This window comes from Lonchura striata, chromosome 7 (genome assembly GCF_046129695.1).
Source record: "Lonchura striata isolate bLonStr1 chromosome 7, bLonStr1.mat, whole genome shotgun sequence".
NCBI classification, from domain to species: Eukaryota; Metazoa; Chordata; class Aves; order Passeriformes; family Estrildidae; genus Lonchura; species Lonchura striata.
In genome coordinates, this window is record NC_134609.1 from 30,317,529 (window position 1) to 30,342,057 (window position 24,529).

Sequence of the window (24,529 nt, forward strand, 5' to 3'; positions counted from 1 at the left end):
TCCCATCCTAAAATCAGTGTGGGACTGAAGCTGCCCTGTGGAAGGAAACGCCTCCTTCTCCCCTTGGCTTCTCCCGTGGCCAGTGTGAGGAGCAGAGCCTCCGGATCAAAGGGAATTTGTCAGAGCCACAGGAATGATGAAAGAGAATTGGTTTGATTGTTCAGGGCCTGCTCAGGTGAGTGGGATGGATCCAACAGAAGGAAAAGCTTCAGGTGAAACAACCCCTCAGCTGGAATGTGGAATTTGGAGCATGGAAAGCTCCTGGTGTCCGTGCCTCTTGCTCCCAGCTGTGACTTCATTCCTTATTTCCTACCAGCACTCTTGGCTTAAATTTTAACTCACCTTTTCCAGACCTGTGTCACTGCTGATACCACGTTCTGCTTGTTTGGAGTTGAGCCCATTTCTACCATTTAACAATAAATCTCAGTATCACCAAACAGCCACACCAGCATTTGATTTTTACGTGCTGGTTATTGGTGAATTTCAGATGGATTTAATTCCCCCTAGTCAGAAGTTACCCCTAGTTTATCAGAATCTCTCTTGGCTTTCAGAACCTACAATTCCTTATTAAGCTTTTTTTTGCCCCTTCTGAGCCCTGGGTTAAGCTCCCTTTCCCTGTGCTGTGGATTTGCAGACAGGACACAATAAATAACTCTCCCAGTTCCTGTGATCCCACTAAACATTCAAATCCAAATAACTAATCCCCCCACAAAGGATTGGTTTCAATAAGGAACATTTTTAATTACCTACAGTTGAAATGTAAATGTGTAAGTTTTTCTTGGTTTCTGGCCTTTTGGAAGAGATCAGTAATCATCCCTCACTCTAGAGAAGAAAGGGAGAAAGGTAATGCAGGGGCCTCCAAGATGATCCCATCATTTTGAATGGCTCCAGATCTGTTTCCCAGCTGGAATGCCGTGGAAAAATAGGAAAGAGAATGGATGAAACCATTGGGAATAACCACCAACTTTCACAGAAACCCCTGAGCAAAGTTTTGCTGTACTTGGGTGCCATTTTTGCGTTAGGACTAATTTCTGGTGGTGTGATCTGTCACTTCAATTTTATATGGCAAATTATTATTAGCCCACATCAAAATGAATTTATAGCAGCTTGGAGGGCTGAAAGTCCTCCTCATCTACAGCAAAATTAACTTGTCAGCCAGTGCTACAAATTCAGCCTTCCTTGAGATAAACCCAAGCCAAGAAGTGATCAGTTGAGTTGACATGAGATGGTTCACCCTGATTTATTTGCTCCAGGTGGGAGATTAAGGCAGAGGAAGCACTGGAGGTGCTCTTTGCTCAAGTTCAAACTCTCATCCTAAAGAGAGGCTGAGATCTTGATCAGCTGCGAGGAAAAGTGGATAAAAATGTCCTGTAATCTTCCTCTACCACCCCTGGAGCTTTCAGTGTCAACAGGAGGATGTGAGTGCGGCTCACTGATGGTGCAGATATTCCCCCCAGGCCTCAGCAAGTGGCACTGGCTCTAATGGAAACACTGGAGATTTGGCACTTCTTCATTTGAGACTAAATCCCATCACAATAATTGCAGGCTTATTTATGCATTAAATTAAATGTAATGCATTTATAAAAACTCAGTGCATTAGGGGAAAAAAAAAAGAGAGAAAAGTAAAAATGGAGTTTATCAACAGATGCCAGGTGCAGTGTCCCAGAGCCACTGGCTCGTGCAGCTCCAGGGTCACATTCCTGCTCCCATCATAGGGAATGAACCTCAGCTGGTATTGCTAAAATCTTCCTCCATGGAAAGGCCACAGAAGGAATTTTAACTGATGTTAAATAACATTTCTTCATTTGGCTCAGATGATCAGCATCACAGCGACTCCATGAGAAATATCAGGAATGACTGAAGAGCAAAGATATTGTTAATAATCCTTAAAACCCCCAAAATGCCACAAGTCTGGCTCTGTTCAGCCCAAGAGGCTGTTAGGGGAAATGGCCCAACAAAGCATGGATTTACAAGGATTTAAGTGAAACTGATAGTGGGAAGATCCTGGAGATCCTGCATGACAAATGTAATTGCTCTTCTCTCTCTGAGTAATCTCTTCCTAAAAAATACATCACCTGCAGGGCTGGGGCTGGCAGCAAGTGTCATTTTTCACATTGGCTTAGAAAGTCAATTTTATTCTGGGCTCATTAGGGAGCAGGATTTTTGTGACTTCTCTGTTTCATCATTGTGTTGTTTCAGTGTTTTACTCAACTCTCTGATACTGTGGGAGCATGTTTGGATCTGGGAGGAGATGGATTGCATTATCCTACCTTTTCTCATCTTCCTGTCATTATTTTAATAATGGATTCATTGTATTCTCTCTGACCAGGGGCAGGACCTGAGGGGACAGCTGGAGCTCTGTCAGGGGAGGGTTTGGTTGGATCTCAGGAAAGGTTCTTCCCCAGAGGTGCTGGCACTGCCCAGGATCCCCAGGGAATGGGCACGGCCCCGAGGATGCCAGAGCTCCAGGAGGGTTTGGACAATGCTCTCAGTGGGATTTTTGGGGTGTCTGTGCAGGGCCAGGGCTGGACTCAGTGATCCCAGAATATTTTATGATCCAGGTAATCTATTCTTTCCCCATGTGTCATTATGTGCTGTTAATATCACCTGCAGATGCAAAGAGCATCTCTTGACATTTACAAAATGTTGGTGGTACTCTTTGTTCTCGTGCTTCTCCTCACCATGCTTAGGGGTGGCTTAAGCAAGTGACAGTGAAAAAACCTGGTGACAACTGTTCTGTCACCCAGCTCCCACTGGGAGCACTGGGCTCCCACTCCCCTGCTGGGGCTCCCAGCCCTCCCACCCTCTCCTGCTGAGATCTCTGTCTTTAATCCTGTGCCTCTCTGTGCTTATTTAATGAAGATTTAGGAATTTGGTGACTTCACTGATTTATTGCAGAGCAGCAGGCCTGGAGTGAGCTCTCCTCCACTAACAGAACACATCCATTCCTAGCAGAGCTAAAACCCTCTGTAATCATTACAAATCCATGGAATTACCCAGTTTGCATTTCACACATATTCTGTTGGCCACTTAAGTTTGCATACTTTTAATATTGCCCAAATAAAATTATTCTGGAGTTGTTTGTAGCTACTCCTATCCCTTCTGCAGGGTTTATTAACAGCTTGATCAGGTTGTTTGCTGCAGTCAGTGTCTGTGTGCTGAAAGGGGTGTCAGGGATGCTGGGGGTGCACTCAGCAGGGTTTTCCAGCCTCAGGTGTTGCCTTTCCTCTCTCACACAGCTCCCAGCATTTTTGTGTTTAGTTCTGCTGCTGAGGACATTCTGTCTCCTTTCTCCCTGCCCTCAAGTCCTGTCATTAATCTCCTTCTTTAGTTTTCCATAATGCAAATATTTACACTTCATTTAACCACACAAACGATGATTCCTTTAACCAAAGAAGTCCTTGTAGGGCAGGAGATGGTCGTGGAGAGTCTGAAAAACCAGAGACTGCAAACTCTAAAAGTCAATCAAGCTTTAAAGCAGGGGCTGAACGTCTCACTGAGGCACCCAAGCAATCTGTGAGGCATTGAGGCTACAGTCATAAAGTGAAATATTTGCCAGCTGATTATTTACGCTTGCTTTGTTTAATTGCAGTTCGAAAACGAGATCATCACCAAACTGGATCATGAAGTGGAAGGAGGCCGTGGAGATGAGCAGTACAAAGTATTATTTGACAAAATGTAAGTGTTGATCAGCAGCAAAATTTATGTCACGGGGAAGTCAGGAGAGAGAGCAATTAGACTACAATGAACTTTGTAGCCCAGAAATAATTAAAATCTGTTAACGATGCGCAGTATTTAAAACTGCACCTGAGTCAAGGTTTTTCTCTGCATGTGATTAACAAGGCAAACTTAATTGGTTTTTCAGCCTCCTGGAGCACTGCAGGAAGCACAAATACCTGGCCAAGAGCGGGGAGACCTTTGTGAAGCTGGTGGTGAGGCTGATGGAGAGGCTGCTGGACTACAGGACCATCATGCACGACGAGAACAAGGAGAACCGCATGAGCTGCACCGTCAACGTGCTGGTGAGCACCAAAATCCCAAATCACTGCAACATCGCCATGAAACTGCCACAAATTCCCTGTGAAACCACTGCAGAACCACCACAAATCACTGCAAAATCGCCACAAAAACGCTGCGTAGTCACCATGAGATCACCACAAAATCGCCCAAAAAATCACCACAAAATCACCTAAAAAATCACCACCAAATCACCTAAAAAATCACCATAAAATCACCACAAAATCGCCCAAAAAATCACCACAAAATCACCTAAAAAATCACCACAAAATCACCTAAAAAATCACCACAAAATCACCACAAAATCGCCCAAAAAATCACCACAAAATCACCTAAAAAATCACCACAAAATCACCAAAAATCACCACGAAGTCCCCACAAGATCACCACAAAATCACCAAAAATCACCACATAACCACCACCAAGTCACCCTAAAACCGCCACAAAACTACCAGAAAACCACCAAAAAGCACCACAAAATCACCTGCACGTCACCCAAAGACCCACCACAAAACTGCCACAAAACCGCCAAAAATCCCCACAAAATGATCATAAAATCACCATAAAACCAGTACAAAATCACCATAAAATCACCCAAACCCCCATTACCCTCAGAATCTTGCATCTTTAACAAAGGGCTGTGTCAAGCAGAGTGTCTGTTGGGATTCTTGGGGAAATTTGGAATGCTTTAGGTTTTTTTCCTATTTTTCTCCTATTTTGGTGAGGGCAAATCTGTGAAAACATGGATTATCCCTTCTCTAATTGTTTCTACAGAAAGATTTAAGGAGAAATGTTACAGGGCATGTTCATTGGCATTTACAATTGATGTATAAACAACTCTGTGCTGAAAACCACTTGACATACAGAATGTTAGAGTTCTCTGCCATTTACTCCTAAAATTTCCCTGGATTTACAATAATTTTTATATTCTGCTCTCTGCTCAGCGCCTTTATTCAAATTATTTGGAGGAATTCAAGGTATTATTTGATTCACAGCAGGAAATGCTTGGCTTGTTTTCCTCACTGATGGGAAATTTCCTCCTCTTAGATCCTGAAATTTTGGAGCTTCACCCCATACAAAAATCTTGGTTCATCTGGGCTGGAGTTGGAAGCAATAATTGTTCCCGTTGTACTCACACTCATGGTCTTTGGTGGAGATCTGGAAAATGAGATTTTACAACTCAAAAATCAGCACCCATGAAAGATAACTTTCAGAGACCTCAAAATAACATGAACTAAATTTAATTTTTTCACCGTTTGCCACTGAGAATTCCAAGCTTTCCTCCCCATATCATAATCAAAGTTTTGATTTTGCTCAAATACATGAGGCACAGCCAATATTTGTGATTTATGTGATCTGGTTTATGGATTTTGTTCAGGAAAGAGCAAAGTAAATTGTGCGCAGCTTTTTTTTTTAATATAATGTAGTTTTTAGCTTTTTTTTTTTGCATCTAATGCAGTCCTGGCCTCGTGCAGTGCAGCCTTTACACCGCCCCCTTCTCATCAGCCATGAACAAAACAGTGCCCACTGGAGCAGGAGAGGAGATTAAGGCATCAAACCCGAAATTGGGCCTTTATTTTTAGTTTGTTTTTCCTCTCTTTGCACATCAGAAAGCATCAGGATATTTGGGAAATGGGCAAAGGGGAGGGACTTGGAGAGTTGTCACAGGCTGGTGATGCAGCAAGTGCTGTTGGGCTGCCTGCAGAAAGGTCACGGCGTCCTCCCGAGCAGAACCCTGCTGGAAAATCCTGCCAGGTCTCCAAGCAGGATGGGGAACAGCACATCCCAGTCACCACACACTGTTCAAACTGGGAAAATTCCCCGGGGAAGGTGAAGTTGTTTCTCCTTCCCTTCGTGAGAGCACTCGGAGCCTCCTGCCAGGAATTTCGGCACCCCGTGGGGGAGGCGTGGAACCCGTGGGGGTTTGTTCTCTCCAGGTGTCTCCCAACAGCTTCTCCTGGTGCTGCTTTTGGGCAGCTGAATTTGCCAGGCATTTGCAGATGATGGATTCTGTGGGTGATGTGCTGCTGCCAGGTTCTGTCACCGTGAGCCACCGAGCACAGGAGCCGCTGGAATTCCCGGGAAGCGGCGCGGGGCGGAATTTTCCGTCGTTTTTCCGTTGCCATAATTTCAAACCTTAGCTTGATTTTACACTCCCCTTTTCCCTCCAGGGCCCACTCAGCCTTTTCATCATTCTCCAGGTACCTGAAGTGAAATTCATGCCTTTGCAAAAATCCAACCCACACTGAAACTCAGCACGATTCCCATGTGAGGTCTCAAAGGGTTCCTAATTGGGACTTTATTGATCCTGAGCTTTTCCTGGGATTAAATTTATCTGCACTGATGGTAGTTTAACTGGGAGGGTTTGATCTGCACATAAGCCAGTGCTGCTGGGAAAGGCTCTGGAGCCCCAGGAGGGGCTGAGGGAGTTGGGAAGGGGCTCAGCCTGGAGCAAAGGGGGATCAGGGGGACCTTGGGCTCTGCACAGCTCCTGCCAGGAGGGGACAGCCGGGGGGTCGGGCTCTGCTGCAGGAACAGGGACAGGAGCAGAGGGAACGGCCCCAGGCTGGGCTCAGGGTGGATATTTGGGAAAATTCCTTCATGGAAAGGTTTGGCCAGGCCTGGCCCAGCTGCCCAGGTCGAGTCCCCATCCCAGGAGGGATTTAAAATCCATGTGGATGTGGCACTTGGGGACACAGGGCAGAGGTGGCCCTGGCAGTTTGTTTCTGAATTGAACCCAAGACTAATAAGCAGTTATATTAACTGGAATAACCCTGGAATAACCCATCATTCCTCTCTGAAAAGTGGATTCTGTCTCTGAACTTGCATTTCCGTTCTCTTTTAAGGGATCACTTTTGTGTTGGATTTATCCCACTTTTAGTGCTGGGTTTGTGCTCTTTTATTGCCTCTTCTTTACCATTGAAATATATATAATTCAGTGAAGAAGAACTTTCTTGGTTTTTTGTTTTCTTAGATACACTTTAAATTTTGGAGGCAAACTTGAAATTAGATTCAGAAATGCCTTGAATCTCTCCTCCAGTTATCATATTTTGCATTTACAATATTTGCACTGTTAACCAGTTTATCTCAAGGCTGGAGGCTCTCAGAGGAGAGTGATGCTAATGTGTGACATATGAAACCAGGTAAATAACACTAAAATAACTTTGTATTTCCAAGGAAACTGTTAGACTCCAAGAGCAGATGATGTATTGCTGGACTAAGGTTTGGAGTTTTCAATGCATACAACAACTGTTGCTTAAAAATATTTCTAATTCGTATATTAGAAAATTTTCAGCTGAAAATGGTTAATGATGTGTGACTTGCAAATGCCAGCAGCAAATTTCTAGCTGTATTATTCTTGCAAATTCTTAACCTTTGCAATGAGACAGAAACCCTAAAACATTGCAACATGAAACATCCCAGCCTTTGATTTTCTGAGTTAAAGAACTTGTGTTCCATCACTAGAGGCAAATTTCATTTTGCAGTTTGGAGGTTGATGTTACGCAATTATGAATTTTTAATTTGGAGCATGTTCTGTGTACATTCCAAAGTGTGAAATCAAAGACTTTGTAACCAAATTATGTTGTTTTTCAGAATTTCTACAAGGAGATCGAGAGGGAAGAGATGTACATAAGGTTTGTAAACATGACTGGTGACAAACTGCCTGACACAGACTCTGTAATTGGGGAAATTAAGTTCATATTAAGCAGTCACCTGGGGGCTGGAGGAGAGGAGTGATGAAAAATCACACCTTGGCTGAACCTGAAGTAATTCAAAAGCTTATCTGCACTGAGAACAGAGTGCTGGTAGTGAAAGTCAGCAGATTATCTCTGTCCCCTTTCTCCAAGTCCTTCAATTCCATTACAATGAGCACTGAAATACTCAGGAGCCAGAATTCTCCTGTTGGTGAAGAAAACAAATAAGCTGAGCAAAAAATGATGTTGCCTCCTGGTGAGGTACAAAATATGAGACTTGGAATAAAAACAGCTGTTAAATAATACCTGACTGATAGTTACTTTAAACTTAAAGCTTTCAAAATCTCTTTTCAGTCCAAGTAAACATGCAAATATTGTGCTTTCTGTAAACCTCAGGGTTCACAGCCCCCATTTGTGCTTTGGCTGACTATTGCTTACACTGTTGTGCTAAAATGAAGTTTGTGTTTGTACTGCTATTTTAGGTATCTAAATGTGATTCATGATTCACTCTCAGGTGCTTGTTATCTTTTCACTTGTCAACTCTCTTCCTGTTGTTTAAATGGTTTTAATTGGTCTTTTAGAAGTTTGTAAAAAGAATAGGAAATGGCAGGATTGATAACTGTGGACAAACACATGAAGTTATTTCTTATTATTTGGGTCTGCCATGTTCAGCATCTCTATAAAGACAAATTGTCTCTCACTGTCAAACCCCCAGCCAAATTCTCTCTAATTTGTGTTAACAAAATTAAATGAATATCAAACTTGAAAGGATTTTCACTGGCTTTTTCAAAATACAATTTTTAATAGTTTTGTAGGGATTTTTTTAACGGTCGGTATAAAAATCATCAAACAAATGAAGAGAATCCCCTGCCAGAGGTGTGATGATATTGAAGTTAAAGAATGAAACTTATTCCTGTCCCCATAGCTGAACTGTAAAAGTGCTCTGTCTTGCACAAAATCTGGATTGGATTTATTACTCACCACAAGTCATTCTCGTGGTGTTCAGTCAAAGATGGGACTCAGTCTTGGAGGACTTTTCCAACCTTATTAATCCCTTGATTCCCTGAGTGTCCCTTAAAAACAGCACAATGAAAATGCAAATGGTCCTAAATGTTTTCTGCACACTGAAATGGGAACTTTATCCCATCCCACAAGTACTTACTTGTTTGAAGATAGACTTGAACCCTTGTAATCTTCAAAAGAAATGCTTGAATAACATCTTAAACCCACTCTTTTTAAGAGCCATTGTTTTTGTTGCTGGCAGGTACCTGTACAAGCTGTGTGACCTGCACAAGGAGTGTGACAACTACACAGAGGCTGCCTACACCTTACTCCTGCACGCAAAGCTCCTCAAGGTAAACCCCAAAACACATCCTGAGTCTGGGAAATGCCAGCAGCAGCCAGCCAGGGGGGAGTTTGTCACTCAGAACTCTGCACTTGAAGCTGATGAGCAGCTCTGTGCTGGGCTCCCTTTTGCACATGGAATTCATCCCCAGAGAAAAGCAGCTCTTCGCTGGGTGGCAGAGGTGGATCTTGAGCTGGAGTGAAGGGAATGTGGTCAAGTCAGCACCACCAAGTCCAAATTGCAAATATCCAGACTGTACAATGTGTGAAAGCCTCTAACCAGATATTTTAGTAAATGAGCTCTCCACAGATCTTTTGTGCAAGGAGTGCTGGAGCCCCTGCTCGAGTGCTCTTGGGTGTCTGTAACTGATTTCAGAAAATTGCAGAGAGATTCAAATGGCCTTCTTTCCAAGGTCGTGCCTTTAAAAGGTGCACATAATTGTAATGCAGTGTTACCCAGTTTATAGCACATTTGAAGAGGCACAATGATATTGCTCCTCTTCAAGGAATGTTTGGTGTAGCCTGCAATATGCACAAATAATATGTTACCTGCAGAAAGTGGCTGAAATAAAGCATTTGAGTGTTTAACACCATGCACTGCCAGCCAGAAATGGAGTGAAGCTGTATTTCAGCAGCATTAATCTCCTGAAAACATTCAGGAGAGAAGGTGTTGTCTCTAACATGCAGCTTTTTTACGTGCTGATGTCACAGATGTGGGAGCAGGTACCCACTTTGCTCTCCTGGTTATCACTTAGGAAGATGCTGCTCTTGCCAGCAGACACTTGTGTCGTGAAATCACATTTAATACAACTGAATCATCACTGAATTCCTAGGTTTATGTTTTAATTTTGAAAAGCAGTTAATGGGAAAAGTAAAAATCTCAGTGTGATAAGAATGAGAGGTTTTGGAAGGGTTGGATTTAGTCCTGTTTGTCTTCCTCACATTTCACAACCTGCAATGAAATCTTTCTTCCCCAGGGAGTGCTGGATCTCTTTCCACTCCCCTCAAGGACATGAGCCTCCCCCAGGAGCACAGTCAGGGACAAATAAATGAGAATTTCATTTTCCCCTTGATCTCCTGCCCATTCCAATGGCAAGTGTATTGCAGCCTCCTGGTCCAGGGAAAGTTTCCCTTCCCACTGCAGGGGATGGAGCCAGATGGGCTTTAGGGTCCCTTCCCACCCAAAGTCAGCTGGGTTTGTGTGATTGCACCCTGCTGGTGCCCCTCTTCATCCAGGAAATGGAGCTCATCCTCAGCAGCCACCTGTTCTTGGCAATCCTGGCTTTAATTTCAGCAATCCCCAGCAAAGTGTGAGCGTCAAATATCTATTTTGAAAAGTTGAAAAGGGGAAGGTGTTAAATTTCTGATGGATGCACTGAGAATTATTCGTACTTCAGAGCTGAGTAAACTGCATCCAAGCCATAAAAAGACTAAATATGATGCAGAGTGTAACATGTGCAATTTAAATTTAGACACTCTGAAATGTATTTACTGTATTTTAAAATCATTAGAGGGTTATTACACAAGGAAACATCTCAAAGATTCATCTGGAGTGCCAAAGCACTGTGCCCACTTCACGTGGATGAACCTTTTAGACAGGAGGAAGGATTCATTCCCTTCCATGGGGCTGTGTTCCTGAATAAATGTTGGAATAAGCCACGCCATAAAACCTCACTCAGACTTCACCTGGCATGACTTGGACTAGACAATTTACTTCCTGTGACCTCAAATTAGAGTTTGGGCAGTTGTGGCTGTTCTTAGGGAGTGTGTTCAGAGCAGGTGAGTGCCTCACTTTGTGTGCTCCTTTGAATTCTGTGGGAGAACTCCATGGGAAGAAAGATCCATTTTTCTCTCCTAATACAAATCAATAGTAGATGGCAGGGTAGGATTTGTCACAGGTTTTCATCCCTGAGTGGATGTTTGTTTGTAAATATAATTTCATTAGAGGCTGGAATTACTTTATTATAAAAGTGTATCAGTCTCTGCCTCAGTCCCTGCTCCTGCAGCCCAGGTGGAGGGAGGAGTTCAGTGTTGCCTGAGAAGCAGCAATATTGGGGGTGTGTAACTGAGCAGTTGAGTTTTTCTGTCAAGCCTCAGGACAGGATTTTCAATGACACTCATCACGGGCAGATATTTCATCCTGCTGATTTTAATGGGATCACATCGAGGGCAAGACTGAGAGTGTGTGAGAATTTCACCTTTAAATCTGCAAGAAGGCTCTGCCTGGGGAGGGAGAGACGCCAAATTACTGAAAGCTGACAAAGTACACTCAAGAAAAGAAACTTTACTCAAGAAAAGAGACTTTTGTTGTGTTTTCAAACATTTTTTTCTCAAAATCGAGGTGTGCAAAACTAACAGAAGATAGCAGCTCTGAGAATGCTGAAAAAAAATTCCATCACACTGTAGGCTACAGCAGGTTTGTGTTGCTCAGAAAGAGAGTTCAGGACAGAGCTGTCAGACGTGTCTGCAGGACACAAACACAAACATTTTGGCCAAAACAAGAAGTGATTGGGTGAAATTTAATAATATATAGGAGGTAAAGTAGCAGTAATTCTGGAAATTAATCTGGAAGTTGCTCAGAGAAACTGTGGCTGTCCGTGGATCCCTGGAAAAGGCCAGATTGGGGTTTGGAGCAGGCTGGGAGAGTGGAAGGTGTCCCTGCCATGGCAGGGGTGGGGTGGGATAGGATGGGATGAGATGGGATGGGCTTCAAGCTCCCTTCCAACCCAAACCACTCCATGATTCCTATGATTGACGTTTTCCCTTGATCCATCAGGCATTTGCTGGAAGAGGCAGAGCTGCTAATTGCAGGCAGGCTGGATAAAGTTAATTGTGTTTTCCCTGCCTCCAGAGATCCTCAGTGAGTTGGAGCTATCTCATTTCCCTGCCTGCAGCCCTTCCAACTGATGCCTTGTTAGGCTGCCCTGGAGCAGAGGCTGGGCAGAGTCACAGAACAAAGCAGGGATTTATTCCAGGATCTCCTCATGGATCCGCCTTGGGCAGCACCAGAGCCCAGCCAGGGCTGCACCCAAATGACCCAAAATGGTCCCAAAATGCACGAGCGCTCCCGGGGCTCTCCCTGGGATCAGTTCTGCTCCATTGGCACCTTGGAGTTCATTGTCCCATTCCAGCTCCAGCCCATCAGTCCCACCCTGCTTGTTTTTCTCTCTCCAGCCCACGCTGTTTGTGCTCCTGGGCTGAGGTTTGGATCCTTTGTCCTTGGTGCCCAGCTGGAGCAGGAATTGTTTTGTCTCCCTGCTCTGTGCAGAGCTCAGCATCCCCTGGTATGAAGCTCAGACCCACTAAAGCAGCACAGAATGTGAAAAATAGAAAAGCCAAAGCTGAGGCATCACCTCTGTGCTGATGGGTCTGGGCTCCAGGGTTCTCTCACATGAGGTGAAGTGTTCATTGTGTCCCCAGCGGGCTGTACCCATCAGCAGGCCAAGGTCACCCTCATCAAACTCACTGAGGAGAAGAAGCCTCCTCCAGAAGCTCCCTTCCAGCTGATGGATGTAATTAGCCTCCAGTTACAGCATCCAAATAAATGCTCCTTGTGCCCAAGGAAGCAAAGGGCACAGCTGTGAAAAAACCCTTTGTTGGTGCATTAACTGCAGTGCCACTCCCTTAAATAAAGCCCCTCTCTTTTATTTCACTTCAGAACTCACAGCTCTGGATTTGCTTTCACTTTCCCCCTTTTTTTTGTGTGATTTAGTGGTCAGAAGAAGCGTGTGCAGCACATCTTACCCAGCGGGATGGATACCAGGCTGCTACTCAAGGACAGCTGAAAGATCAGCTCTATCAAGAAATTATCCATTACTTTGACAAGGGCAAGGTAAAAAGGGAAGAAAAAAAGAGTAAATGTATTTCATTGCTTTTCTCTCAAACTTATAAATTTAATAGTAAACATAGTTTGCATCCAGTGACCTTCAGGAAGCACTTACAGATAATGATATTACAAAAAAAAAAAAGTCAAAAGAAATCAATGGTACATTTATAACTCATCTTTTAAAGGCAAATATATGGACTTATGATGCCATGGAGTAAATAAAAAAGTGATGCATGTAATTTGGAGGACTTTTTCTGGCAGTTACAAGAACTACCAGAATCCTTCAGCTCCCCTTGTTTTTCCTCATGTACACAAAAATAATTCCCTCAGGCCCTGGATGTCTGTGGTTGATATAATAAATATCCTGGGATGAGGATATTTCATTGCAATTGCATCTTTTAATGCAGAAGGAAATTGCATTTGGCATTGCTTGGTGTTGGAGAGGAAGGGGGTTAATGTGGGAGACAGGGATGGATCAGTGTTTGGGTATTTCAGGCACGAAATATCCAAGTATAGAAATAGGAATCTCTTTGTCAGACATTTCAGAAGTGTAATCTTGGGGTTTAAAAGTAAACAGAAGTGGTGTTTTCTGGTAGAATTAGAATATTACCCAGCCAGCCCATCCTTTCCAGGTGAGTTTTTAGCAGAATCAGATTAAAATCCTAGAATAAATTTGATAGGAACTATCATTTCTATAATTTTGCTAAAAATGTTGCTTTAAAAGTCAAATTTTATAGCTTATCTTAATGCAATACTTAGAAGTTGTTAATGAATGCTAAAAGTTGTAGTTTTGGATTAGGGTAAAAATTGTAATTCTGGACTGGGACAAAAGTTGTACAAATATAATTCTGGAGTGGCTGTTTGGTGTTGGGACTGGTGGAGGTGACCTGGGGACAATTCCTGCTGCCCAAAAAGCTTTTCCTGGGTGAATGAGAAGAATCTCATTTGAGTGAGGGTCACAGCTGATTCTAAAGCTTATTTTTATCTTACATTCCTGTCTGGAAGGAAAACTAGGAGTTGTCTGTTTTTATTTTGTTGGTTTATTTTGTTTTATTTTCTTTTGTTGGTTTTATTTTGTTGGTCTTTATGGCTTCTTGTTGGTCCTTTCTGGTGTCCAGGCACTGGGAATTGTTCTGCTGAGCACCAGTTCTGTGCAGAACTCAAGTGCCAGGACTCCTGTGGGATTTTTGTGTGTGTGAGGAGATGATTTATTTCCAACCTGCTCTTTCCTACTCACAGATATTCCTTCTCTCATTTCCTGGTCACTCAAGCTGGTGATAATTTTTCACATTACTCCATGAAAAGGGAAATAAAAAAATCAATATACACTGAGAATACTCATCTTGTGTGATTTTGCAAATGTCAGGAAGCTCCAAGTGGAGGTTTCCAGTGTAGATTGAAGGTAATCCTCTCATTTGGGATGTTCTGACATTCAGTTAAATCAACTTCTTGAGTTCCTTGAGCAGTTTGCAAATGTAGCCCAGCAGCTGCTTTAGCTCTCCGTGATCAGTAAAACACCTGAAACAGCTTTTGCTGTGCATTTTTGGGATGCTGAACCCATGCCCAAACCAATTCCTGCTTTTTTTTTATGCCATAATCACCCAGCTGGGTTCACTCCACATCATCCCACTTGTTTGATTTCCCTTCCCATTAAGTTAACGAGGTGCAGAAGAAGGCCACCAGCACTGGGCAGCTGTGCAGACACCTCAGGCTTTTCCAGAAGCTCAGGAGTTTTGTTTTCAACAAAAAACTGAGCCTGTGTCTCTCCCACCCCAACCTGCCTGATGGGAAGCTGTGGATTTGGGAAGGGAGGGAGATGTGGGAGTTACAAACATTGTGCAGAAGAAATGGAGCAGAGGGATTTCCTAAAATTTGGTTTAAAACATTGGGTTTTTATTTTTAAAGGCTGGTGTAGTTCAGCCTCTCAAAAATCAGGATCCCTTTCTCTTGGCAGAGCAATTTCCCAGGGGAATTTACAATTTCTTTATCTATTGAAAGCCAACCACGGGCTCATCCCTTAGATATTGGCATTCACGGGCAGGTGAATTTAGATTTGATCCTCCACACACATGCTGGAATGGAGTGAACACTTCACTTCTGGCCCAGAAGTGCCTGAGAGATCTGTGAGTGAGGAAAGGGAGTGTGGACTTACCCTGAAGGCAGGAATGGCACCTCACATGGGCTGAGAACAACATGCTGGCCCTCACCAGAGTATCCCTGCTACTTGGAGTTCAAGATCCATTTAGGATTCCTCATTTTAATTTCTATTTTTAATCTATTATTCTTAGCATGTCTGGTTTTTTACCTGTATTTGACTTTTGGTCCTTAAGCCAACTTTTTATAAAGCTGAAGTACAGCTTTCACCTTTAGGGAAGGAGCATTTTTCAGAAACAACTTTTGCATTTTGCAGTTCTTCTACTTTATGGATTTGATTTGATTAGTTATGCTCTTCATTTCTTTTCTAAACTCCTTCTTTCCAAAAGGAAAGTTACTTCCCTGGTATAGGGATCCTGTTTTCTCCTAGATCATTCTTCTTCACTGCACTGCACTTTCCAGTCTCCTCTCCATCCCTCTTGGCTTTTGCCCTTAAAATCCTGATCCTCAGGCTTATCCCAGCAGTCTGACCCATCCTTTGAACTGCTCTCAAGTGTTTGCTCTCTCTGTGTTTTCCTGAAGCTTTGTGATTTCCAACAAAGCCCTTAATGCAGGGACTTTACTGGAAATCCTTGGGTTAGAATATCCCAAGGAGAGAAGGGAAATAGTGATGGGACTAAAGGGATGGGGGAAGGGGTGACATTTTTCATGTGGGAAGGAACTGATGGAAATCAATGCTGATGAGCTTGTGAATCCAGGGGATGCTCCTTGGCAAAGATCAGGTGTTGGTTTAGACCAGGTTTGTTTGTGGAAGGAAGGGAAGCAGCAGCATTGCTATCCTGCCTGCTGAAATGTGGGAGCAGCTCAGGATTGCTGGTGATGCTGTGCTGCTGCCCATAAATCAGGACAGGTTTTCCTTTGCTCCTCCATCAATTGAAAATGTTGGTCCTGAGGAGAAAAAACTAAACAAATGCACACTGCTCATTTATTTCTGCTCCTCCTTTCTCCCCTCCTCCTCCTCCAAAAAAAAACCAAAAAAGCTTTTACTGCTTTACAGCAGCCACAGAACGGAGAACAGAAAATATCTGAAATTACACAGCAAATGCCATGCTTTGGCTTAAAAGGCCTTTTTTTCTGGCTCATGGGATGACATCAGATGGCTTTTTATTCCCTCTTAACAAGTGAGTGGTGAAATTCACCTGTCTGCCAAAAATCTGTGTGAGGCTCATGGCCAGCTCAGCCCCGGAGCTGTCCTCAGAGCTGGGAAGGACAGAGAGTCTTGGGAGAGGGAGGATACAGAGTCTGACCATGTTCCAAATGGATATATTTATTTATTTAAAGAGTTTCCAACCTGGCTGTATCTTGAATGCAGTGCTAACAATAGAGAAATGCTGAGTTTTAGCATTTTATTTAAAATATTAGGCATTCATGCTGGTTAATTAACACTACCTGAAATTTAACCAGCTTAGAAAGTCTCTCACACATCAGAACGTGGCACCATAATATTCTTATCCCAGACTTATTTCACTGCTCCTGACCATTAACTCTGCAGGAGCTCAGAAATACCCTGAGATCCTCCTTTGCTGCTATTAACCTCAAAAACTAAATTGGATGCTGTAGTTCTTTCTGGCCAACAAGCAATCCAGCTTAAAAATAAATTAAATCACTGGATTTTCCCTAAAAAACACCTCTTGCATCTGCAAAGTCTTGCCCAGAACAATTTGCAGCTCATGTCTACACAACTAAATTTAAACTCTGCACATTTTTCTTACCCCCTGAGTATGAAAGAAGCATTTTCCTTCCAGTATCAGCAGCCTCTCTCCCTGGTACCCTCTCCAGATAAATTGTTTCTCCCATTAATGAGTTGTACCTGGTACAAATCCTGTGTAGGAGCTCCCTGTACAACTCATTTCTCCAGAAGACTTGCCATGTCCTGGGCAAAGCTGGGAAAGCTTCCAAGGCAGGAAATCTGCGAGGCAGCAGATTGGGAGTTACTGACCTTCAGGAATACAGATTTCATTCATCAGGATCCTGGGCCACAGCCCTGCTGTCCTCACCTGAATAAATTGGCTCTGGAGCAAACAGCTGAATTTTTCACAGGGTTGTGCAGGGGGTGTGAGGCACACAGACCCTGTTTGCCTTGAAAATGGTGGGAAAATCTCCAGTTTTAGGTTGGTTTTCTGTGATGTTGGAGGTGTTGCACAAGGGAAAAGCCAGGTAGCTCAGGAAATAGCCTCAGGTTGCACCAGGGGAAGTTTAAGTTGGATATTAGGAAAAGTTTCTTCATGGAAAGGGTTGACAAGCAGAGGAACAGGCTGCCCAGGGCAGTGGTGCTGTCCTCATCCCTGGAATTGTTCAAAAAATGTGTGGATTTGACACCTGAGAAAGGATTTATTGTTTAACAAGGTGATGGTTGATGATCTCAGAAGTCTTTTCCAACCTCACTGATTCTGTGGACTCCTGGGCCTCTGGAGTTCAGGGCTCTCTCCACTCAAGAAATTGAGTTCCATAATCCAAGTTCTTGTTCTTCTGAAGGAGCAACTGGACAGTTGGGAATTCCAAACAGAGATGTTGGAGCACAGTGAGGTTTTTAAGAGACAGTAGAAACAAAAACTGGGTGCTTTTTCTCTTAGACAGAGGTCTTGGCTGGAGAGGCGTTAGTTAGACAAAGTTAGACTGGCAAAAATGGAAATAATCTTTTCCCCTTTCTCCCTTTTTATTGTGTATTTGCAGAATGATAGATTTTCAGTACACTTCTGAAAGTGTTCCATCACAGATAATGTGACACCATGTCAGCAGGATAACTTGTAAACTGACCTTTAGAGAAACTTTAAAAGAATTTAAATAAGTAATTTAAGTCAGAAACAAATGTTCTAATTGAAGCCGCTCTGCTGAGAGAGCTGGAATTGTTTAACCTGGAGAGGAGCAGCTCCAGGGAGAGCTCAGAGCTCTGCCAGGGCCTGAAGGGGCTCCAGGAGAGCTGCAGAGGGGCTGGGACAAGGGATGAGGGACAGGACACAGGGAATGGCTCTGAGGTGAAAGTTGGTAGATTTAGGTTGGATATTGGTCAGGAATTGTTCCCTGGGAGGGTGTCAGACCCTGGCACAGGTGCCCAGAGCAGCTGGGGCTGCCCCTGGATCCCTGGCAGTGCCCAAGGCCAGGCTGGAGCAGCCTGGGACAGTGGGAGGTGTCCCTGCCATGGCAGGGGTGGGAGGAGATATCTTTAACCCAAATCATTCTGGTGTGATTCCATGGTCTGGTTTTCTCCTGTTCATCTCCTTTTCCTTGCTAGGAAGAACACAAGGATTATGTGATTATTGTCTGTTGCACATGAACTAAATCTGGATCACATTTAATTTAAGGATTCATTTTTCAGGCTCTGGAACATTTACAGAATCCATTATTAATATTAATATTCAGTAACATCTAAAGGTGGAGGTGCAGTGGAAGCAGCCCCTGCTCCGCTGTGTTTATGGTGTTCACAGACAAGGCTGAGAAGGTGAAAAAAAAATCAAAGGAGATTTAATTCTGCTAAAATTGTTATTTAATCAGTGGCAGTGCTGTGGTACCTGTAGGCAGCGATGTGTAGGCAGAGTGTGTTGTCTGCTTTCAGAATCACTGACTGGCTTGGGTTGGGAAGGACCTTTAAAGGTCACTTGGTTCCACCCCACCACAAGCAAGGATGTCAGCTCTCCCAGGTTCCTCCAGCCTGGCCTGGGACACTGCCAGGGATCCAGGGGAAGCCAGAGCTGCTCTGGGCACCCTCACAGGGAAGTATTTCTTCCCAATATCCATCTAAACCTTCTGCATTCCCAGATGTGGTTTGGGAACATATCTGCGCTCATGCAGGTTTCAGTGGGGAGAACCAGGGGAGTTTGTTTACAGTGTTGATGCAAATCAAAAATTATTTAGGCTTCAGTTTATTTCCAGTCTCATTCTGGAGAGGGACTGGTTAAATCTGGAAGACACAAACAGGGAACCAGGACAAGGGAAGTGATGGTCACACTGTTGTCTTTGAAATTAAAATATGCACAAGTTATGGATGACTGAAGTTCAGAAGAAAATGGCACTCAAAATGAGAGAAGGTTAAGTGATTTTGAAAGCTTTCACTTGCTGACTTAACAAACACCTGAATATTAGTTCAGTTCCTATAAATTGGTGCTATATTGCCCTTCTGAGTCAAAATTAACTCAGCTTGGTATGTGAAAAAGTCTTCCTTTTTCTGCAACTGTGCCTTTACTCTTAAATTCATGTTAATTTTTGTTTAAAAATAAAAACATGCTCTGTATCATCATGCTAGATTAGATCCATAATATGGATAAAAACATTCAGATCCTTCCATTTGCAAAAATTGCGTTGCAGAGCGTTCAGGCTGCCTTGTAATTTCCTGCAGACGTGATCCCTCATTACCGTGATTGTAATTAGTCCTTCTGATGCATTTTTCACCTTCAAGGCACTTTACAAACATGAGGCAACTCATGCTCATTCCAGTCCTCTTCCCTAGATAAATAACATTCTGAACCTTGTTGGAGAAATAAGTAAAATCAAGAGGAGGGGTCGAATATCACGAGGAGCTGCAAGGAAAGGTTAATGAAGATCCAGATTCTGCTTCTTGTGAGCATTCATGGTTTTTTAATCTTGAATTAGGTCACCACTTTGCCCAGACACCATCTCAGCTGGTTTTTGCAGGGCTCAGAAGCTCCTTTCCCCTTGCTCAGCCCCACAGTGCAGTTTTCAGCCCTTATTTTGTCTTTACTGGGAGGGCAGAAATCTCTCTCCTTTCTCACTGTCATCTCCCATGTTTTTTCGCTCTGCATTTCCTCATCTGCACCATCAGCAGCTCCCTGCCTCTCCAGGCTGCTGCTTCCCAGCCATTCCCACTCAGTTTGCCAGGAACAACCTTGCAGTCCACCCCTCCCCTTTTTTGGCTCCTTTTTTCCAGAGAGGAGCAGGGATGCCCAGTGAACCAATGGGACCCATCTTGCTTTTTGTGACATTGGCTGAGGATTCATCCTTAATGTTTTATTCTTATTTTTCAGACCAGCACCTAGAACCAGGAATTTTCCTAAAAGTCTTATTTTTTTTCAAGTTTTCCTGATAAACTAAGATGCAATTTCAACTTGCAGATCAGTAGACGAATAGAATTCACCTGACACTGATTTTGGGGCTTTGAATGTGGAATTTAATTTGTGTGGTTTGGGGAACTTTTAGGTTTTGGTGTGTAAAATATCTCTTATTTGCACAGTGCTTTGAAGAGGATGGGATTGGGGGATTTTTATGGGATGGATGCAGGGATCAGGTGTTGTGGAGGTTTCTCCAGGTCACTGTTCCTCTTCCCTCCCCACCTCCCACCATCTTTGGAAGTTGGTGCTTCATCCCAAACTCCCTGTCCCCAGAGGTGGATGTTTTTAGGGAAAAATGGGGAATTGTGTGTTCAGCCTTTGCCTCATTCCTCCTCCATCCACCTGCTCTTGGCTGCTGCATCCCCTCAGGATTCAACGAGGGCGAGGAATGTGTGGCCTGATGCTGAGAGGAGAATTAGGTGGTGTGGCCAGAGGATTTAAATTTAAGATGAAGACTGATAAAATCTGCATTTCTAACTTATTCTGAAACTCATTTTTATAATAAAGTGAGGGCAGCAATGCCAAGCAAATTTCAGCAGCAGAGGTAGATCATCAAGTTTGATCTTAGATAGCCTGGTGTGCTAATTTAAGCATATTTTTGGGTTTGAGTGGTTCTTTATCTTTGGAGTGGAAAAAACAAATGAAAAATGCACATTTAAAACCATTCTTGCTGCTCCTCATTAAGGCTGTTGCCTTCTGAGGAGCTGAAGGATATTGTTAAATTTCTTTGGGTCACTTGAGACGGCTGCTGAATTTCATGGTTGAGGAACAAGAAGAAGAAGAACCAATGGATATATAATGAGTATTTGTTCAAAGCAATATCTGCAAATTGCCTGTCCTGTCTAATACAGATTACAGATATTAGAGGGAGAGAGAGGTGATTATGAAATATAATCAATCACCAGCTTTGCTCCAAAGCCTGAGGTCCTGGGTGTCTTCGTGGACAAGCTGTGTTTACACATTACTGGATGGGCTGGCAGGAATGATTTCACTTCTGAAGCTCTTAATCAAGATCATTTGAACGTGAAGCTCTGATGTCAAGATCATGAAGATCTCAAGTTGAGATAATTTGACTTGATTGGGATCCAGTAAATTTGCATCCCTTGCCAGGGATGATCATGGAGCAGATCACCTCGAGTGCCACCAAGCCAAGAAGGCCGATGGCCCCTGGGTTGTGTTAAAAATGGTGTGGAGCAGGACCAGGGCAGGGATTGTCCCTCTGTACTGGCTCTGCTGAGCCATCTCCAGTCCTGTGTCAAGTTTTGGGCCCATCAATGATAAAAAAAGTCATTAAGGGGCTGGAGTGTGTCCAGGGAAGGGATCAGAGCACCAGGAGGGGCTGAGGGAGCTGGGAAGGGGCTGGGAACTCCTGAGGGATTTGGGAAGGGGCTGGGAACTCCTGAGGGAGCTGGGAAGGGGCTGGGAACTCCTGAGGGATTTGGGAAGGGGTTGGGAACTCCTGAGGGAGCTGAGGGGGCTCAGCCTGGAGCAAAGGGGGATCAGGGGGACCTTGTGGCTCTCACAGCTCCTGCCAGGAGGGGACAGCCGGGGGGTCGGGCTCGGCTCCAGGAACAGGGACAGGAGCAGAGGGAACGGCCCCAGGCTGGGCTCAGGGTGGATATTTGGGAAAATTCCTTCATGGAAAGGTTTGTCCAGGCCTGGCCCAGCTGCCCAGCGAGGTTTGGAGTCCCCATCGCTGGAGAGATTTTAAATGTGGCTGTGGCACTTGGGGACATGGGGCAGAGGTGGCCCTGGCAGTGCTGGGAATGGTTGGACTCCATGAGCTTGGAGGGCTTTTCCAGCCTCAACATCTCCATGATTCCATTAATTGAGACATTTATAACCCCAGCACAGCTCTTTGGCACATCAGATGCTCAGTGTTTTCAGGCATGTGACACAATTCATTTGGTTGCTTTATTTAGATTTATTTGATTCTAATGTTGATGTTTAACCAAGGTATGTAATTCAGCTTCTTTTTGTTGTTTTCTGATTTTTTTTTTCCAACAGATGTGGGAAGAGGCCATTGCCTTGGGTAAAGAACTTGCAGAACAGTATGAAAATGAAATGTTTGATTATGAACAACTCAGTGAACTGCTGGTAGGTTTTTTTAATGACATAGACACTGCAATAATTTATTTCAGAGTTGAATTTCTAAGCTTTTAAAATTATATTAAAAATACTATAGCAATGAGAGTAAAATTCAGAAATAAATACCCATCGTGGCTTTGTTGGACCAGTGTCAATTAACTGGCTACCACTGGATTGTATGAAAAACATTGACTTTTTTTTTTTTTTAGCTGAAAGAAAAACATTGCAGTAATGCTAAGCTGATTTATTTGGGGTATAAAAGGAAATTTTGAATTTAAATATAAATGGGGACATGGAAAAAAAATCCCCATTCTCTCTCAAGTGTCTTTCTATATTCACATTTCTTTTTTTAGGTATGAATAATCCCCAAGCATTCATGTCTCCAGTCAGTTATTTTTGCCCTGACGTTACCCATTCATTATTCCTGCACCATTTTTTTCCTCCTGTTCTCTTCCAAAGAGATAAATGGCAGTTGTCAATGTCCCTCCTCAAGTCCCAACCATTTCCACAGGAGCTGGGATGTGGTTCCAGTTTGTTTCTGAAAATTCTCAACTCTAAAGTTTCTGATCCCTTTTACTTTTGCACTCAGAGTACATTTTCCTCTGTTTCTTTGAATTATTTATTTGGTTTTTTTATCCCAGTGTGTCTGAGCTGGGCATTCCTGCAGTGTTGAGCTCAGCTCCACACAGCCCCAGCTCACTGCTCATGGTGAGGTGGACACAGCATATTCTTCATTTCAGTATAAAAGGAATTGGGTAGGATTGTTCCTCAACTAGAAATGGTTGTCAGATGTGATTATTCACCAGGGGGTGGCTACTCTCCAAGTCCCTCAGTTTTAATTTTCCATCTCCTTTTTGCTCGCACATGGGAACGTAACAGGTTTGTCACAGAGGCTGCCACTGTTTAATTATCCTGCTGGATCCATTTTGAAGGAGAAGTTGGAATTTGCACTTTATTCATTGTAGCCACTGATCACAGTGATTGAATGATTTGGATTGGGAGGACCTTAAAACTCATCCAGTTCCACCCACTTTGCCATGGGCAGGAACACCTTCCACTGTCCCAGGTTGCTCCAAGCCCTGCCCAACCTGGCCTTGGATATTTCCATGGAGTTTCTCCCTCTTCTAAGAAGGGAGATGCAGAATTTCCAATCCTCACATCAGACAATTGATTTTATCTGCTCATCAGCCAAGAGATGAGATGTCACACAATTAGTCCTGGCGTGCATTTCCCTCACAAGACAGAGATCAAAATTCACTCTCCCGTATGAGTCAGGTCTCACATACCCCATGAACTTTTCTCATTGCTGCTGCTGAGCAGCTCTTTTTTTTCTCCTATAATAAAATTTAGAAGTTTTTTGTTCTTTCTATTCTCCCTCTTGTCTCTTTTCTTCAAGCAATATTAAATATTAGCCTCTAAGACAATTCACAAATGACAAAATAGTTTTGCTCCAGACTAGCTGAGAAATGCTCAGCAGATCTGGGTCTTTGTAGTCTTGGTACTGTTATCTGTCATGTGGGAGCAGCACTAAACCTCCCCCCAGATCAAAAGTCATTCTCTTTGCAGAAATAATAGACTAAAAATAAATCAATGAACAGATCTTCAGAAGCTGCTCATTTGCTATTATTTCATCATTAGAGATAAAGCAGAACGCGGCGTCGAAAGCAGATGGCGTCTGACATGCGTGTGTTTATTCCAACATTTACATTTTCCTGCAGTTCTCAACTGCCTGCTTTCCATATGCAAATTTGTGGTTGTAAATATGGAAGAGAAGTAGTAGAAAAATGTAATGAGATGTAAGAGCCCAGAACTGACAAGTCAGCACCATTGGGATGAGCTGTGTGCAGCTTCATCCTCCCAGTGTTTTGGCGTCACAAGTGTCACAACTGGAATTTCAGATTGCCTTGAAAATTCCTGATCTTCACTGCCAGTGAAATATTGGATATGAATCAGTGAGGTTCACCAACATGAGGTCCATCAAAATTGAGATACTGGATTTGGAACAGTAAGGTTCACAGTGATGAAGTTCATCAATTGAGATATTGGAGTTCATCAAAATTGAGATATTGAATATGGAGCAGTCATGTTCATCAAGATGAGGGCACTCAAAATTGAGATATTGGATATGGAACAATGAGGTTCACCATGATGAAGTTCATCAAGGTTGAGATATTGGATATGGAGCAGTGAGGTTCACCATGATGAAGTTCATCAAAATTGAGATATTGGATATGGAGCAGTGAGGTTCACCATGATAAGATGAAAATCATCAAAATTGATATATTCCGTAGGGAGCAGTCAGATTCACCATGATGAATAGAAAAATCAGGCTACAGAGTCTG

General features: G+C 43.3%; 1 protein-coding gene across 3 annotated transcripts in view; it reads left to right on the top strand.

Moving 5' to 3' along the window:
- DOCK1 (dedicator of cytokinesis 1) overlaps positions 1 to 24,529 on the top strand; it is a 268,980-nt gene that overhangs the window by 203,157 nt on the left and 41,294 nt on the right. For all 3 annotated transcript variants that reach the window (XM_077784742.1, XM_077784744.1, XM_077784743.1), the window contains exons 34-39: positions 3,593 to 3,678; positions 3,866 to 4,022; positions 7,612 to 7,652; positions 8,977 to 9,067; positions 12,769 to 12,888; positions 22,107 to 22,196. In XM_077784742.1, the coding sequence (XP_077640868.1) occupies positions 3,593 to 3,678; positions 3,866 to 4,022; positions 7,612 to 7,652; positions 8,977 to 9,067; positions 12,769 to 12,888; positions 22,107 to 22,196 (585 nt within the window). The remainder of the gene's footprint in view (positions 1 to 3,592; positions 3,679 to 3,865; positions 4,023 to 7,611; positions 7,653 to 8,976; positions 9,068 to 12,768; positions 12,889 to 22,106; positions 22,197 to 24,529) is intronic.